Genomic DNA, 14,555 nt, shown 5'->3' on the forward strand with positions numbered 1-14,555 from the left:
TAAATGGTTGTTATTGTTTGGGAATGGTATTGGGAATTATCATGGGAATAAAAAGTTTGTGCATCCTCGGTACAGGCTCAGCCATCCTTTTTTTCCCGTGAATATTTTTGATCCATGATTGTTTGAGTTTGAGTTCACAAATGCAGAACCCAAGGATGTGGAGGGCTGAATGTATTTTTCTGTGTTCCAGTGGGCTTCTTAAATCTGTAGGTTGGTTGTTTTTTTTTAAACTGAGAAATTTTAGACCCATTTTTTCACATTTTTTTTCTGACTTCTCTCCTCACTTTGGGACTACAATTATATGTATGTTTGATTTGTCACACATGTCACAAAGGCTCTCTTTTTTCTTTCCCTATATTTTTTCCTCTATTCTTCATATTGAATGATTTCTATTATCTGTTTTCAAGCTCAATGACCCTTTCTTCTATCATCTTTATTCTGTTGTTTTGTTCATCTAGTGAATTTCTATTTAAAATATTGTAAGTTCTGGAATTTATTTTGGGTTCTTTATTGTGTCTCTTACTTTCTTGAGATTTCTCATTTATTCATTAATTATAGCCATATTTCCCCTTACGTCATCTGGGTGATGTCTAGTACCTTTTACTCTGTCAGGGCTGGTCTTTTAGGCCAAATTTCTTCTTGCTTTTTTAATATAAGTATGTTTTGTTTTGTGATGGAATTGCAAGAGTAGTTGGCAGGATCTCACTCTGCCTGGTGACAGAGTGAGACTTTGTCTCAAAATAAATAAATAAATAAATAGAAACCAATCACTTTGTCTGATGGTCAGGTAGAGTAATAGCAATATAGTACAATTTTGGGAGAAAAGTGGCTGAGCTGGACTTACTGATAGTGTGATCTTTTGAGATGCACCATCTTATGAGATTTTCAAAGATAATTTCACATATTCCTAACTTTTGCTTTATTAGCTGTTTGGACAGTTTTAAATAGGTGAGATTTAACTACCACAGTACTAGTGAAAAAATCATATAAATTTGGAAAACTGCTGTCACTCAGCTGTTTAGTTTACTAGTTACAGCATATTGGGCAGAGAACGTTTTTTTACTTAAGAAATGTATAGACTTTGGATTCCTTATAGTTAGGTTACAGAAGAATTGATATTCTAGTTTTGAGATAGTGAGCATCTCTGTTGAAAGAAACAGAGAAGAACTGTCACGGGTGTCTTTTATCACCTTTTATCTCATACTTGTAGAAGGAGCTAAAGGGAGTTTTTATTTTTAAGCAATAGCAAAATGTTATTTTTAAATTCAGAGTGAATTTAATCTAAAATTTATTTTTTTATCCCTTATTGATGTACTTTATTTTAAGCAATCTCAGGAAGTTAAAAATAATTTTCAACTAAAAATAAATTAGGATAAATATATTTAAACTAATTATTGCTTCACAAAAATAGTCACAAAATGATCTGCTCTTTCGTTAAGTTTCTCTTGTGGATTAAAATGATTTTGTTGGCAGGATTTTTCTTGTCTTACTATTTTTAAGGAGCACATTTTCTGTGCTAAAAGAGGCATAGCAGTGAAATGTTTTAGAATCTTAGAATTAGATGAGACTTGGAGGTCACTTTGTCTAACTGTGTGTGCAAGAGTCCCTTCTAGAACCATTTGCAGGGTGACCATTCAGTCTTTCTTTGAATGTTTCTATGATTTGGAGAGCATGTCTTTGTTCCTTTCATTTTTTGGACCATTCCATTCTGTTCAACATAATCAATATTGTAATGATCAAACTCAGCGTGTGCTCAGAGCAGTTTTTGCTTCTCAAAATTCTGACTCTAAGAGTTTGATTACTACCTGGGATTATAAAAATTACTGGGAGTTCTGTCCTTTCACCATAAATCATGCCTTAGGAATTTAGAGGTCATTTTCTAATTGTCTATCCAGGGCACAAGTTTCTTCCACAGCCTTCTGATACCATTCCAGTCCTAGCACAAAACAGGTGTTCAATAAACATAGATTGCTGAATGTGATTTTTGTCTACACTGTTGCTCTTAAGAAAGTGGGTGCTCAGTGTTTGAAGAATGATTTGGGATTGCAAAGCCTCAAGTATCTAGGGGTTTGGGGAACCAGACCTAAGCTGAGCCTGAAAAGTGAAAGCAGATGTGTAGATGAGTTGTTATTACCTCAGACTAAATAAAGATCCATCAGAATGATAAATGAGAGTGACAGCAGCGGGCATGATGGCAAAACTTTCTCTGTGATCACGAGAGGAAACACTCTCATCTTTGTGTTTTCATGTTGGAACACTTGGCCGTAGTAAGTAGTGGTATATAAAAGATCCTCAGAAAATGTTTCCGTATTTTTATTAAATACACAGAGAAATCTTTGACCAACTAGGTAAAAATTATGAGAATTGTTACTCTTAATATAAGAAACAATGCGTTATAAAATTTTGTAAGATTTATTACTGTTGACACTATTATTTCATAGACTAGAAATAACATAAACATGAGAAAACTGAGAATAGTGTCCTTTTTTCCCATTCTTTTAGTTTGGATTATTTGAGTTCTAGAGTTCTTTATAGATATTACAATTTTATTTCTGTGTAGTATATTTGTTTTTCTGCCTTTGCAGGAGCTGTAAATAAGGTTGACTGGATATGTCTCGTCTGGTATTACAAATGATTAATGTGGACTTGAGATCTTGGCTGCCCAGAAGGTTATTTATAACTTTCAGGCATATTCTGATAGAATGCTGGATGTCAAGGGAGAGAATGTCATGTTATATGAGATGTTCCTGGGCACACAGTCTTGGTGGTTTTTGTTTGTTTGTTTGTGGAGGCAACACTCTCTTGCCCAGCTGGAGTGCAGTGGTGCAGTGAGATCTCACTGTAACCTGAAATTCCTGGATTCTAGCAGTCCTTCTGCCCCAGCCTCCTGAGTAGCTAAGGCTCTGGGCATGTGCCATAATACCCGGCTTTTAAAAATCGTTTGTAGAGCTGGAGTCTTGCTGTGTTGCCTAGGCTAGTTTCGAATTCCTGGCCTTAAGCGATCTTCCTGCCTTAGCTTTCCAAAGTGCTGGGATTACATGTGTGAGCCTCCACACCCATCCCAGTCTTGAATTGTTTATTTTGTTATTTTTCATAATAAAAAAGAATTGTTTGGGATTCATATGTATCAGAAATTGCACATATAGAGTGAGATTTGAGGTTTGGGATTTATAGGCTTAAGACTTTTAACTCTTGATCTGGCTCGGTGGCTCACGCCTATAATCCCAGCACTTTGGGAGGCCGAGGCAGGCGAATCATGAGGTCAGGAGTTCGAGGCCAACCTGGCCAACATGGTGAAACTCTGTCTCTACAAAAAATACAAAAAATTAGCTGGGTGTGGTGGCGGGCACCTGTAATCCCAGCTATTTGGGAGGCTGAGGCAGGAGAATTGCTTGAACCTGGGACACAGAGGTTGCAGTGAGCCAAGATCACGCCACTACACTCCAACCTGGGCGACAATGCAAGACTCTCTCTCTCTCAAAAAAAAATTTTAATCTCTTTTCTTTTGTACAACACACACAAATAACAGTCAACTTCTTTTTTCTGCCAACTAAGTGAAGGGCATTCCACTTTCCATTTCTTTGCAAAAACTTAAAAGTGTATCATATTTGGAAAGTAGAGTGGAGGTCATCCAAATTAACCTTGTATGGTAACTTTACACATACGCCTTGGCCCAGTACATATAATTCAGTGACATGTTTTGGTACTTGATGGCCCTTTATACTTAGAAGTAAAAAAGGGGATTTTTTTTTTGCTGTGGGTCCAAGGCTGGAGGACTCTGCCATAATCCTTTTTACCCTGAAGTCTTCCATGTAGGTATTTCACTTTCAAGGGACTTTCTGAAGTAGGGGTTATAGTTAGTTGAACAGTTATGGACCCTTTTGAAAATTTGATGAAAACCCCAAGCATTTTACCTAGCAAAGTATGTGTACACATTGACATATCTTTATATACGGTTTAAGAGGAATACATTTTTATTGACCTCTTGGAGGCCATCCTTCTAGGACATAATAGGTACTAGATTAAATACCCATGCTTAAAGTGAAACTCATCTGTGGAAAGCAACTTAATGAGGACCTATGGGATATCTGTAGCTACTTAGCCCAAATGATTTTATATCAGGATGTTAATGCTTTGACTCTAACAATTTGAACATATAACTTTTCTAACTTCTTTTTACTTTCTAGTGTATTTCTTTAGCTAATGTTATTTTGAACCTTTGTTTTATTGATCGTGTTTATTATGTTTTCAAAACCTTACTGTTTTGTATTGCATTTTTTTTGAGACAGAGTTTCGCTCTTGTTACCCAGGCTGGAGTGCAATGGCGCGATCTCGGCTCACCGCAACCTCCGCCTCCTGGGTTCAGGCAATTCTCCTGCCTCAGCCTCCTGAGTAGCTGGGATTACAGGCATGTGCCACCACGCCCAGCTAATGTTTTGTATTTTTAGTAGAGACGGGGTTTCACCATGTTGACCAGGATGGTCTCGATCTCTTGACCTTGTGATCCACCCGCCTCGGCCTCCCAAAGTGCTGGGATTACAGGCTTGAGCCACCGCGCCCAGCTGTATTGCATTTTTTAAAAAAATACTTTTTGTTGTGAAGTATAGCAAACATACCAAAAAGTAATTAAAACACAAATGTATAATTTAATAAATAATTTTGAGTGTAACTATCAGTCAGGTCAAGAAATACAACATTGCCAGCTCTCCATCAGTCTACCTAGATTTCCAATGAAAACACCCTCCTTTTGGTAGAAGTAGCCATTAATATGACTTTAAAAATAATTATTTCCTTCTTGATCTTTATAATTTTAGCATCTATATAATCACCTTTAAAATACCTTAATCTTTTAGAAAGTCTTGTATATTAACATTTATTGTATATGTTTTTGTTTTGCTGTCTCTCAAAATTATGCTTCTGTGTGTCTTTCATGTTGCTGTAGGTAGTTGTAGTTCATCTACTTTCGTTGTTGTATCATTTTTCCATTATATGAATATACCACAGTTTTTCTGTTGTCTATACTTTGATCAGGATTATCATGATACTTGCCAAGAGGACTTTTATTTTATATTTTGCCTTTAGATCAATTCTCTTTTTATTAGTAAGTCAAACATTAACTAGTAAATTTGTTACATGTAAATAATTTGAAAATTCAAATAAGAGTTTGAAATCAATAATCAAGTTTTATTATAATCTGTGACTTTACTTTCAAGAACTCTGAGTCTGTAATACAGTGTTTTTCTAAGTATTTCATATATATTGTATATTTGGCCATCAGAAAAATGAATTAAGCAAATTCAGCAAATATTTGAACATTTCTGTATTCCAGGTACTATCATAGGTGCTAAAGGCTTGTAGCATTTTAGATGTATAGTTAATTTATTCTGTATATATTGTCAGAATAAAGATCTGTGTTTCTGTTTTTAAAACATCGTAGTACAGGAAGCTATAAAGTGAACAGTTTAACTTCCTGGGTTTTTTTCCCCCCTGTATCCAGTGCTAATTTTTTGACTGTTCTTTCTAGAAAAAAAAAACAATAACGTGACATATCTATATCCCTAAAATATTACACAGTAAAATCTTCATGTACACCTTTTATATTTTCTTTTTCTTTTTTCTTTTCTTTCTTTTTTTTTTTTCTTTGAGACAATCTTGCTCTGTCGCCAGGTGCTATGCTAGAGTGCAGTGGCACGATCTTGACGCACTGCAACCTCCACCTCCCAGGTTTAAGCAATTCTTCTGCCTTAGCCTCCCAAGTAGCTGGGAGTACAGGCACACACCACCACGCCCAGCTAATTTTTTTTTTTTTTTTGGGTATTTTTTAGTAGAGAGGGGGTGTCACCATGTTGGCTGGGATGGTTTCGATCTCTTGACCTCATGATCCGCCCACCTAGGCCTCCCAGAGTGCTCGGATTACAGGCATGAGCCACTGCACCTGGCCTATATTTTCTTTTTACTTAATAAGATATCTTGATTTTGAGGACAGTTAGCATTTTTTAATTAGGAAATCACCAGAAGCTTAAAATAGAAATAGTGCTTGATATCTTCTAGATAACCTCACCCCTCAATTTTTTATTATAGAGGCAAGGATGATGGGAAATACTGTACTTTTACTTATTAGAAATCATAAGATTTATTTAAAGGGCATGACAAAATTTACCTATGGGAAATCATAACTTTAATTTGCTCTATATCTGTATTATTTTCTTAGGCACTATTGGAGACCATGTTTGGTGTAAAAGTGATCATAACTGGGGATGCATTTGTTCCTGGAGAAAGAAGTGTCATTATCATGAACCATCGGACAAGAATGGACTGGATGTTCCTGTGGAATTGTCTGATGAGATATAGCTACCTCAGATGGGAGAAAATTTGCCTCAAAGCCAGTCTCAAAAGTGTTCCTGGATTTGGTAGGTTATTACTCATACATTATTTTAAGTGGCTCGTTCATTTTATAGGTAATGCACCACCTACTGTAAAACTGACTTAAGCATTAAAGGGATTCTATTTTTATCCTCATTGGGCTAAAAACAGTCTCAGGTTCTTTTGTCTTTAGAGGATCTGTTATGGCAGATGACTTTATTTTAATCTCTTTTTTGAAAGTATTCTGAAAGAGAAACTGTTCTCAAGGAAATGGATATATAGTGTCTGAGGATCATCAAATTAAAGGATATGAATTAATAGTTCAGTATCTTTTTATTGCATGTAGTACTTGTGATTTAGGCCAGAAACTGGTCTGTGCTGATAAAGTAATTGACACTGACTGATTCATTGATAGTTATGTAGTAAATATTAATTGAATACCTAGGTTCCAAGCATTATACTAGGTGTTGGTACTTTCTGAACTTCCCCAAACTGTAACTTTTTTTAAAAAAAAGTCTTTTGTGTTTGTTTGTTTAAGATGGGGTTACCATGTTGGTCAGGCTGGTCTTGAACTCCCCACCTCAGGTGATCCGCCCACCTTGGCCTCCAAAGTGCTAGGATTACAGGCGTGAGTCACCATGCCTGGTTGTGCTTGTATAATATAATAAAGTTCCTGGAAATGTTTATTTTAAATGGCTAGGAATACAACATGTTCATTGTGTGTTGGAGAAGTAGCGATATTTCAGCATTGCATTTTAAAAATAAATGGCCTCCTTTCTCAACTTGCTACTTAATGTTAAATGAGGGAGGGGAACAGATTATAAATACATTCAAACCGGTTATTCACATGGGCATATGAAGTACCCACTGTATACTCCTGATAGCCTCATTAATTACATTTATACTTCTGTAGTTTACCTAGGTAACATTTCTTACTTATTTAAACTATTTACCCTCTTAAACCCTGTGTCTATTAGTGTACTGACATGGTTTATGATTTGTGAGGGCAAAGGTCAGGCCCTCACATGATAGGCCAGTAAGGGTAGACTAGTAAGGGTGTTTGTGGTTGATTTACTGTTTGTGTTTTAATTGCTTTTGTACTTACAGTTTTATCTTTCTCTTTGCCACTTTTCCAATATAGTGGTCTCAGGTTAGTCAGATTTCTTATATGGCAGCTGGCTTTCCCTAGAGAACACTCTCACTTGAGAACTAGCAAGAAGCTACAAGGTATTTTATGACCTAGCCTTAGAATTCAAAGAGCATCACTCCTATCATATGTTATTGGTAGAAGCAGTTACCATCCTCAAAGATTCTAAGGGAGGGAGCATAGACCTCACAGATTGAAGGCGTGTCATAGATTTCAGTATTTAAAAAATTGCCAGAGGACTGATGAATAAAAAAGGCACATATTACCAATAGCAAGATTGATTCTGCATGAAATATACTAACAGAATATTAACAATAACATTATGCCAGTGACTTTAAAAGTATATGAGATTTTAAAAATACAGAAAAATGGAACTGACAAAATCTGACATTAACAGAAAATGAAAAAGCCCCATTCAGTCTCTATTGTGTGTCTAATAGAGATTGAATCCATAATGAAAAGTCTTCTTACGAAGGTTTTTGTAGGACAGTGGCAACTGTATTTTTTGTCACCTTTATTTTTAAAAAATTATGAAATCAAGGAGAGGAAAGAAAACCATGTATCACCCATCTGTGTAGTATGAGAAGACAAAAAATGCCATAAACTTTCAATTGATTTATGAAGAGAAGTAAATTCCAAAACATTTTCTTCTGCCCTCCGGTCTTCACCAATTGAAGAGTACTAAGAGTGGGGAGAAGAAGATTAAGAGTAGAATGATATGCACCTGGGGCTTGCTGGCAACTCTATCCCTTCTGGTGGCATTGTGGGCATGCATGTGTTCACCCACCAGGGCCAGAAGACTTGCCTTCCCAGTGTCCCTGCCTCCTGTAGAGCCACACTACAGCTGCAGCCTAGGCTAGTGAGGCACTCACAGACGTCACTGATGTTGATGAAAGCTGAAGAAATCATATGGAGTCTATATTACTGTTCTTACACAGAACCAAAGTCAAAGCACTCTACCCAATTGACACCATATGACATATCTACAAGAAAAGGTTTTTACCCATAGAAGCTATACCATACAGTTGGAAAAAGTGACTGTTCCATTGTATGCACAGATATCAGTGTAGGGACAAAGGAAATGTCAAAAAGCAAGGAAACTTGATACCACCAAAGGAACACAAGAATTCTCCAGTTAATGGACCCCAAAATAAAGGAAACCTATCAAATACCTGAAAAGGAACTCAAAATAAAGATCTTAAAGAAACTCAGCAAAATACAAGAGAACACAGATAAGGGATTCAAACACAATCAGGAAATAAATCATGATCTAAATGAGAAATTCAGGAAAATGGTAGATCGTGTAAAAAAGAACTAAACAGAAATCTTGAAACTGAAAAATTCAGTAAATGAAATAAAATCAAGAGCTTCAACAATAAACTAGATGAAGCAGAAGAAAGAATTTCTGAACCTGAAAACTTGTGTTTTCAGATAACCCAGTCAGATCAAAAGAAAGAACGAAGAAAACTTACAGAACATATAGAACACCACTAAGTGATCAATTTTTGCATTATGGGAATTGGAGAAGAGGTTAAAAAAAGGCATTGTAACCTACTTCGTGAAATAATAGCTGAAAACTTTTCAAGTCTTGGGAGTGATATGAGTGTCCAGATACAGGAAGCCCAATGATCTTCATTCAGGTAAGTTTAACCTGAAAAGGCTTTCTCCAAGGCTCTTTATGGTCAAACCTTCAAAAGTCAAAGAGAGAATTCTATAAACAGTTATAAATATATAAACACCAAACATCAGTGCACCCAGATATATAAAGCAAATACTGTTAGATCTAAAGGGAGAGTCAGACCCCAGTATAGTAATAGCTGGGGTCTTCAACACCTCACTCTCAGCAACATGTAGATGATCTAGCTGAAAATCAACCAAGACATATTAGATTAAAACTGCACTATAGACCAAATGGACCTAATGGATATTTAAATAACATTTTATTTAACAGCCACAGAATATACATTATTTTCATCAGTTCATGGAACATTCTCCAGGACAGATTGTGTGTTAGGCCACAAAATAAGTCTCAGCAAATTTAAAAAAATTGAAATTATGTTAAATATCCTGTCAGACCACAATCTAATAAAGTTAGAAATTTTTTTTTTTTTTTTTTTTTTTTTTTTAAATACAATTTCACATAATTTTTATTTACATGTTAACAACTTGCTGGGAACATTCTTTGTGAGGCAATGTAGTCTTTTATTTGAAACTATTTAAATTCCAAGACAGGCTCACTAATTCTTTTTCCATTGCAAATAAATGTGTTAGCTGAAAATAGCTAATTTAATGATTATCTGTGACACAGACATGATTATGTGAGCCAAGAGAGCCTTCCCACCTCTGTCTCCCCTGTGGAGGAGGAGGTCTTTGTGTGCTTTTGTGTGACGGTTCCACTGAATTCATTACAATAGAAATGGACATTTGATATTCATAACGATCCAACATCTGAGCAATCTTCTTTCGAGACACACCATGTTTATTCCTCTTTTCTAATTCTTCAGGATCAAATTTCCACCAAGTTTCAGGTTCATGAAACTCTACTCTGTATCCTTTTCCTATGGCCACTTCCACATATGGCTTCATTTCCCAAGCTTGTATATTAGTGTTATCTATTATAACTGGAGATCTTCCCTGATCGATAGCTTGTTTTGCTCTGTTCTGGTTCCAGTCATGGGCATCACCAAGTTGATTAACATTATACCTGTACCCATCTTGATGGTGAAAATAGTCATCAGTGCTGAACACAATGCCATCACGATTCTGACCAAGCAGAATCCGAGACAATGTTGTTTTCCCAGAACCAGGCAGACCTCTTAAAAGAATAAGCAACTTCTGCAATTTATTTAACTTTGCCTCTTCAAACTGCTGGTTCACAAACCTGTCTGTTCCATTATGCTTGTCCATACAAGGATCTTTCCAGCATCTTTCTCTGACTTCACAGAAACCATTACTCACATATTCATCTTGCATACTGCAGCCATCTCCAGAGGGATGAACACTACTCCTATTCTCACTACAGTCAGTATATTCATTGTTCCGATCAAAAGTCATACAATTCCAGTTAACATGACAATTATTTACATAATATCCATTTTGCATCTGAGAGTCATCTTGGGTTTGGAAAATATTTGATCGCAGATTTGGTGGAGCACTGAATCTTTGAAAATTTAAATGATAGTTCAAACTGGGAAGAGGAGGACCACGGGGCACTATAAAAGGATGCACTGATTGCCATTCAGGCCTGAAAGAAGTAAATGAAGTGTCACAAAATGTAGGTATCACTTGTCCATTACAGGGATATTTGCCTGGCTCATTCCCCAAGTTCTGTTGATAATCACAACGTGATGGAAGAGCATTATTACTAAGATCTTTCTTTTCTTCTGGTTTTAAGAGACCATTATTATGACCCTGATACAATGGAATAAATTGTTCCTGAGAAGGTTCAGATTCTTTACAACTGTTCTCAAAATCATCTTTTTCCTTTTCAAGCTCTTCAATTTCTTTGTAAAACTGGAATAATTCATTGTCAATCTCCGATTTTTCAGAGTTAAATTTCTGTTTCTCTGTTTGTCCTCCTCTGCCATTTTTACCATTTAGAGTGTCTGCCTCATTCCTCCTTTCATTTCGTTTCTTTTTCTCAGGGGGTTTATAAATGGGTCCTATAAATGCTTTACTAGTGCTATATATCTCATCGTCTGTAGATACTAATGGAGGACATGATTCCTGTAAAACATGTGAATCAATGGATTCAATAACATCTGGTCTATTACCAGGCAGCTCATCATGCAAAGGTCTATACAAATCCATAGTTTTGGTTTTATCCTCCTGCAAATAACTATGTCCTCTGACATCAATGATGGTCACAGGGACCCAATCATTTCCAGTTTTCTCTTGGATTCTGTGAAAATCAGCATCACTATGATTGTGAAAAATATATGCCTCTGGAGTTGACTTCAATTTTTTACAGCGTGGTTCACTTGTTACTTCTTCTCTAGGTCCCAAGAATTTACCTTCAATTTCACAAGACATCTTACTCTACCCCTACGCATTGACCTTTACCTCCCAACAAAACCTTCTTCTAGGACAACACGAACCTCCGTAAAGGTGAAAGAAAAGCGCAGGCACAACGCCAAAGCCGAGATCTGGAGGGTCTAAATGCCCAGGCTCAGAATCTCGGGAACAAGCCGCACCTCCGTACCTAAAGTTAGAAATTAATAACAAGAGGACATTTGGAAACTGTACCAATATTTGGAAATTAAACATGCTTCTAAATGACCAATGGGTCAATCAAGAAATTAAGAAGGAAACAAAATTTTGAAGCAAATGAAAATAGAAACATAACAAACCAAAATGTGTAGGATACAGAAAAAGCAGTTGTAAGAGTGCAGCATATAGCAATAAATGCCTATATCCAAAAGATAAAAAGATTTCTAATAAATAACCTAATTCACCTCTATGAACTAGGAAAGCAAGAGCAAACCAAGCTGAAAATTAGTTATAAGGAAAGATATAAGAAAGATCAGAGCAAAATTAAACAAAATAGAGACTAAAAAAGGCAAAAGGTCAATGAAATGGAATGTTGATTTTTCTGGAAAGATAAATAATAAAACTGATAAACCATTAGCTAGACTAACAAAGAGAGATGAAAAAAAAATAGGTCAGGTGTGGTAGCTCATGCCTGTAATCCTAGCACTTTGGGATGCCGAGACAGGCAGATCACCTGAGGTCAGGAGTCCTAGACCAGCCTGGCCAACATGGTGAAACCCCATCTCTACTAAAATACAAAAATTAGCCAGGCATGGTGGCGGGCACCTGTAATCCCAGCTCCTTGGGCGGCTGAGGCAGGAGAATTGCTTGAACCCAGGAGGTGGAGGTTGCAGTGAGCCGAAATTGCGCCACTGCACTGCAGCCTGGATGACAGAGCTGGACTCCATCTCAAAAAACATTAGTAGTAAATAAAAAACTAGAAGTGTAATATGAGATATTACAACTGATACCACAGAAATACAAAGGACTGTTAGAGGATATTATGAATTACTATATGCCAGCCAATTGGAAAACAGCAGAAATTGATAAATTCCTGAACATATAACTATCGAGATTGAAATAGGGAAAAATAGAAAGCCCATGCAGACCAGTAACAAGTAATGAGATTAAATTAATAATTTAAAAAGTCTCCCAGCAAAGAAAAGCCCAGGACCAGATGGCTTCACTACTGAATTCTGCCATCCTCTCCTGACTTTTTTTTTTTTTTGAGACACAGGGTCTTACATATGCTAGAGTACAGTGGCATGATCATGGCTCACTGTAATCTTAAACTGCTGGGCTCAAGTGGTCCTTCCACCTCACCCTCCTGAGTAACTAAAACTGTTAATACAGGCTCGCACAGTGATGCCTGGCTAATTTTTTTAAAAATAAAACTTTAGAGCCAAGCATGTTTAGTCAGGATCTAGACACCATTAAATGTTCTCTTTTAATGTCAGACATACTGTTTAACAGGCTTAGCTGGTCTACATTCAATTTATTTAAGAACACATATTATATGACTATATAAACAAAAACTGTAGATTACCATGTATGGAACATGCTAAAGTAAACTGTCCACTAATCATTTTAAGGAATCTTTTTTAGATAAATGGTTTGTACTCCTTAATCATGGTCCATCTTAAATTAGATATGAAAAAAAATTGAGTCATTCAATTTGGTTATAATTTCAGGAGAAGGAAAAGGTAAAAGAATTTCTAGTATTATGTGCTGTGTGCAGGATACGGTGTAAGGGACTTTATATACATTAGCTTATTTGAAGGTCAAAACTGCATATCATAACATAATCCACTTAAAGAAAATGGAGTTTAAGAATGTTAAATAATTTGCCTTCTTACACAGAACTGTAGCGTGGCAATAAATTATGAAACCAGGTCTGTTTAATTCTACAGTCAAGGCATAAAAAATATTTAATTTTAAATAAAGTGTTCAGTTACTTAACTTTTATGTGTTATAATTAACAGGTACATTATACAAAATCAAAGCTACAAAGAGTTGTAGACAGAAAATAAATTTTTTTCCCATGCTGGCTCTGTAGTCACTCAGTTTCCTCAAAACAGTTGTTACCAATTGTCTTCAGAGATATACCATGCATATACAAGCAGATTATTTTGTTACACTCAATTTTTTTAATAGAAATGGGTGTAACAAAATATATACACTGTTCTTCATATTTTATTTTTTAAGAAGTATTTAGCAATATATGTTGGAAATTATTCTCTGTCCGTGTATCCACTGCTGCATTATTTTTAGTATTAAGGATACATGGTATTTTTAATCCATCCACTGTTTAAATTTTTGCAGTCTTCAGCACTTACTAATAATGTTGCAGTGATTTTCTTTGTCTATGCAGTATTTCACATAAAACTGAATTTATCAGTAAGAATTGAAACCTGGATCATAGTATGGGAGATAACTGTCCATATCTATCTATAGGAATTAAATCAGTTTCTGTTTCACACAACAATATATATGCTGTTTCATTATACTCTCAACAACATGGTGCTATGAAATACCTGAGTCTTTGTCAAACTTAACAGTTAGATAAAAAAGATATTTCGGCCAGGCGCGGTGGCTCAAGCCTGTAATCCCAGCACTTTGGGAGGCCGAGGCGGGTGGATCACGAGGTCAAGAGATCAAGACCATCCTGGTCAACATGGTGAAACCCTGTCTCTACTAAAAATACAAAAAATTAGCTGGGCATGGTGGCGCGTGCCTGTAATTCCAGCTACTCAGGAGGCTGAGGCAGGAGAATTGCCTGAACCCAGGAGGCGGAGGTTGCGGTGAGCCGAGTTCGCACCATTGCACTCCAGCCGGGGTAACGGGCGAAACATCGTCTCAAAAAAAAAAAAAAAAAAAAAAGATAAAGAAGATATTTCAATGTGGGTTTATATTTAGTTTTCTTAAAGATGATGAAGCTAGACATTTTTCTATTGGAATGTTAGTCTTTATCCTCTTGGGTTATACAAATTCTTAGTAGAAATATTAACATTTTGTC

The 14,555-nt window shown here is 36.1% G+C and overlaps 2 protein-coding genes across 9 annotated transcripts in view; one reads left to right on the forward strand and one right to left on the reverse strand.

Moving 5' to 3' along the window:
• Positions 1–14,555, forward strand: part of LCLAT1 (lysocardiolipin acyltransferase 1) — a 203,760-nt gene that overhangs the window by 81,380 nt on the left and 107,825 nt on the right. For all 7 annotated transcript variants that reach the window (XM_074395674.1, XM_074395673.1, XM_039460217.2 and 4 more), the window contains one exon: positions 6,212–6,410. In XM_074395674.1, coding sequence (XP_074251775.1) covers positions 6,212–6,410 — 199 coding nt within the window. The remainder of the gene's footprint in view (positions 1–6,211; positions 6,411–14,555) is intronic.
• Positions 9,640–11,705, reverse strand: LOC104650234 (NEDD4-binding protein 2-like 2). 2 transcript variants are annotated; one of them, XM_039460213.2, is made up of 2 exons: positions 11,608–11,705; positions 9,640–11,542 (listed from the first exon to the last, which is right to left on the reverse strand). In XM_039460213.2, the coding sequence occupies exon 2, from the start codon at positions 11,540–11,542 to the stop codon at positions 9,797–9,799; it is 1,746 nt and encodes a 581-aa protein (XP_039316147.1). In that variant the 5' UTR covers positions 11,608–11,705; the 3' UTR covers positions 9,640–9,796. The 2 variants fall into 2 exon arrangements, with proteins under 2 accessions (XP_039316147.1, XP_074251765.1); XM_074395664.1 differs by having other exon boundaries at positions 9,822–9,998; positions 10,165–11,705.

The sequence above is a fragment of the Saimiri boliviensis genome, chromosome 1 (assembly GCF_048565385.1).
Source record: "Saimiri boliviensis isolate mSaiBol1 chromosome 1, mSaiBol1.pri, whole genome shotgun sequence".
Classification (NCBI taxonomy): domain Eukaryota; kingdom Metazoa; phylum Chordata; class Mammalia; order Primates; family Cebidae; genus Saimiri; species Saimiri boliviensis.

What these genes read in the sequence shown, in the direction of transcription:
- LOC104650234 (XM_039460213.2), bottom strand. Translation starts at nt 11,542, where the DNA reads ATGTCTTGTGAAATTGAAGGTAAATTCTTGGGACCTAGAGAAGAAGTA.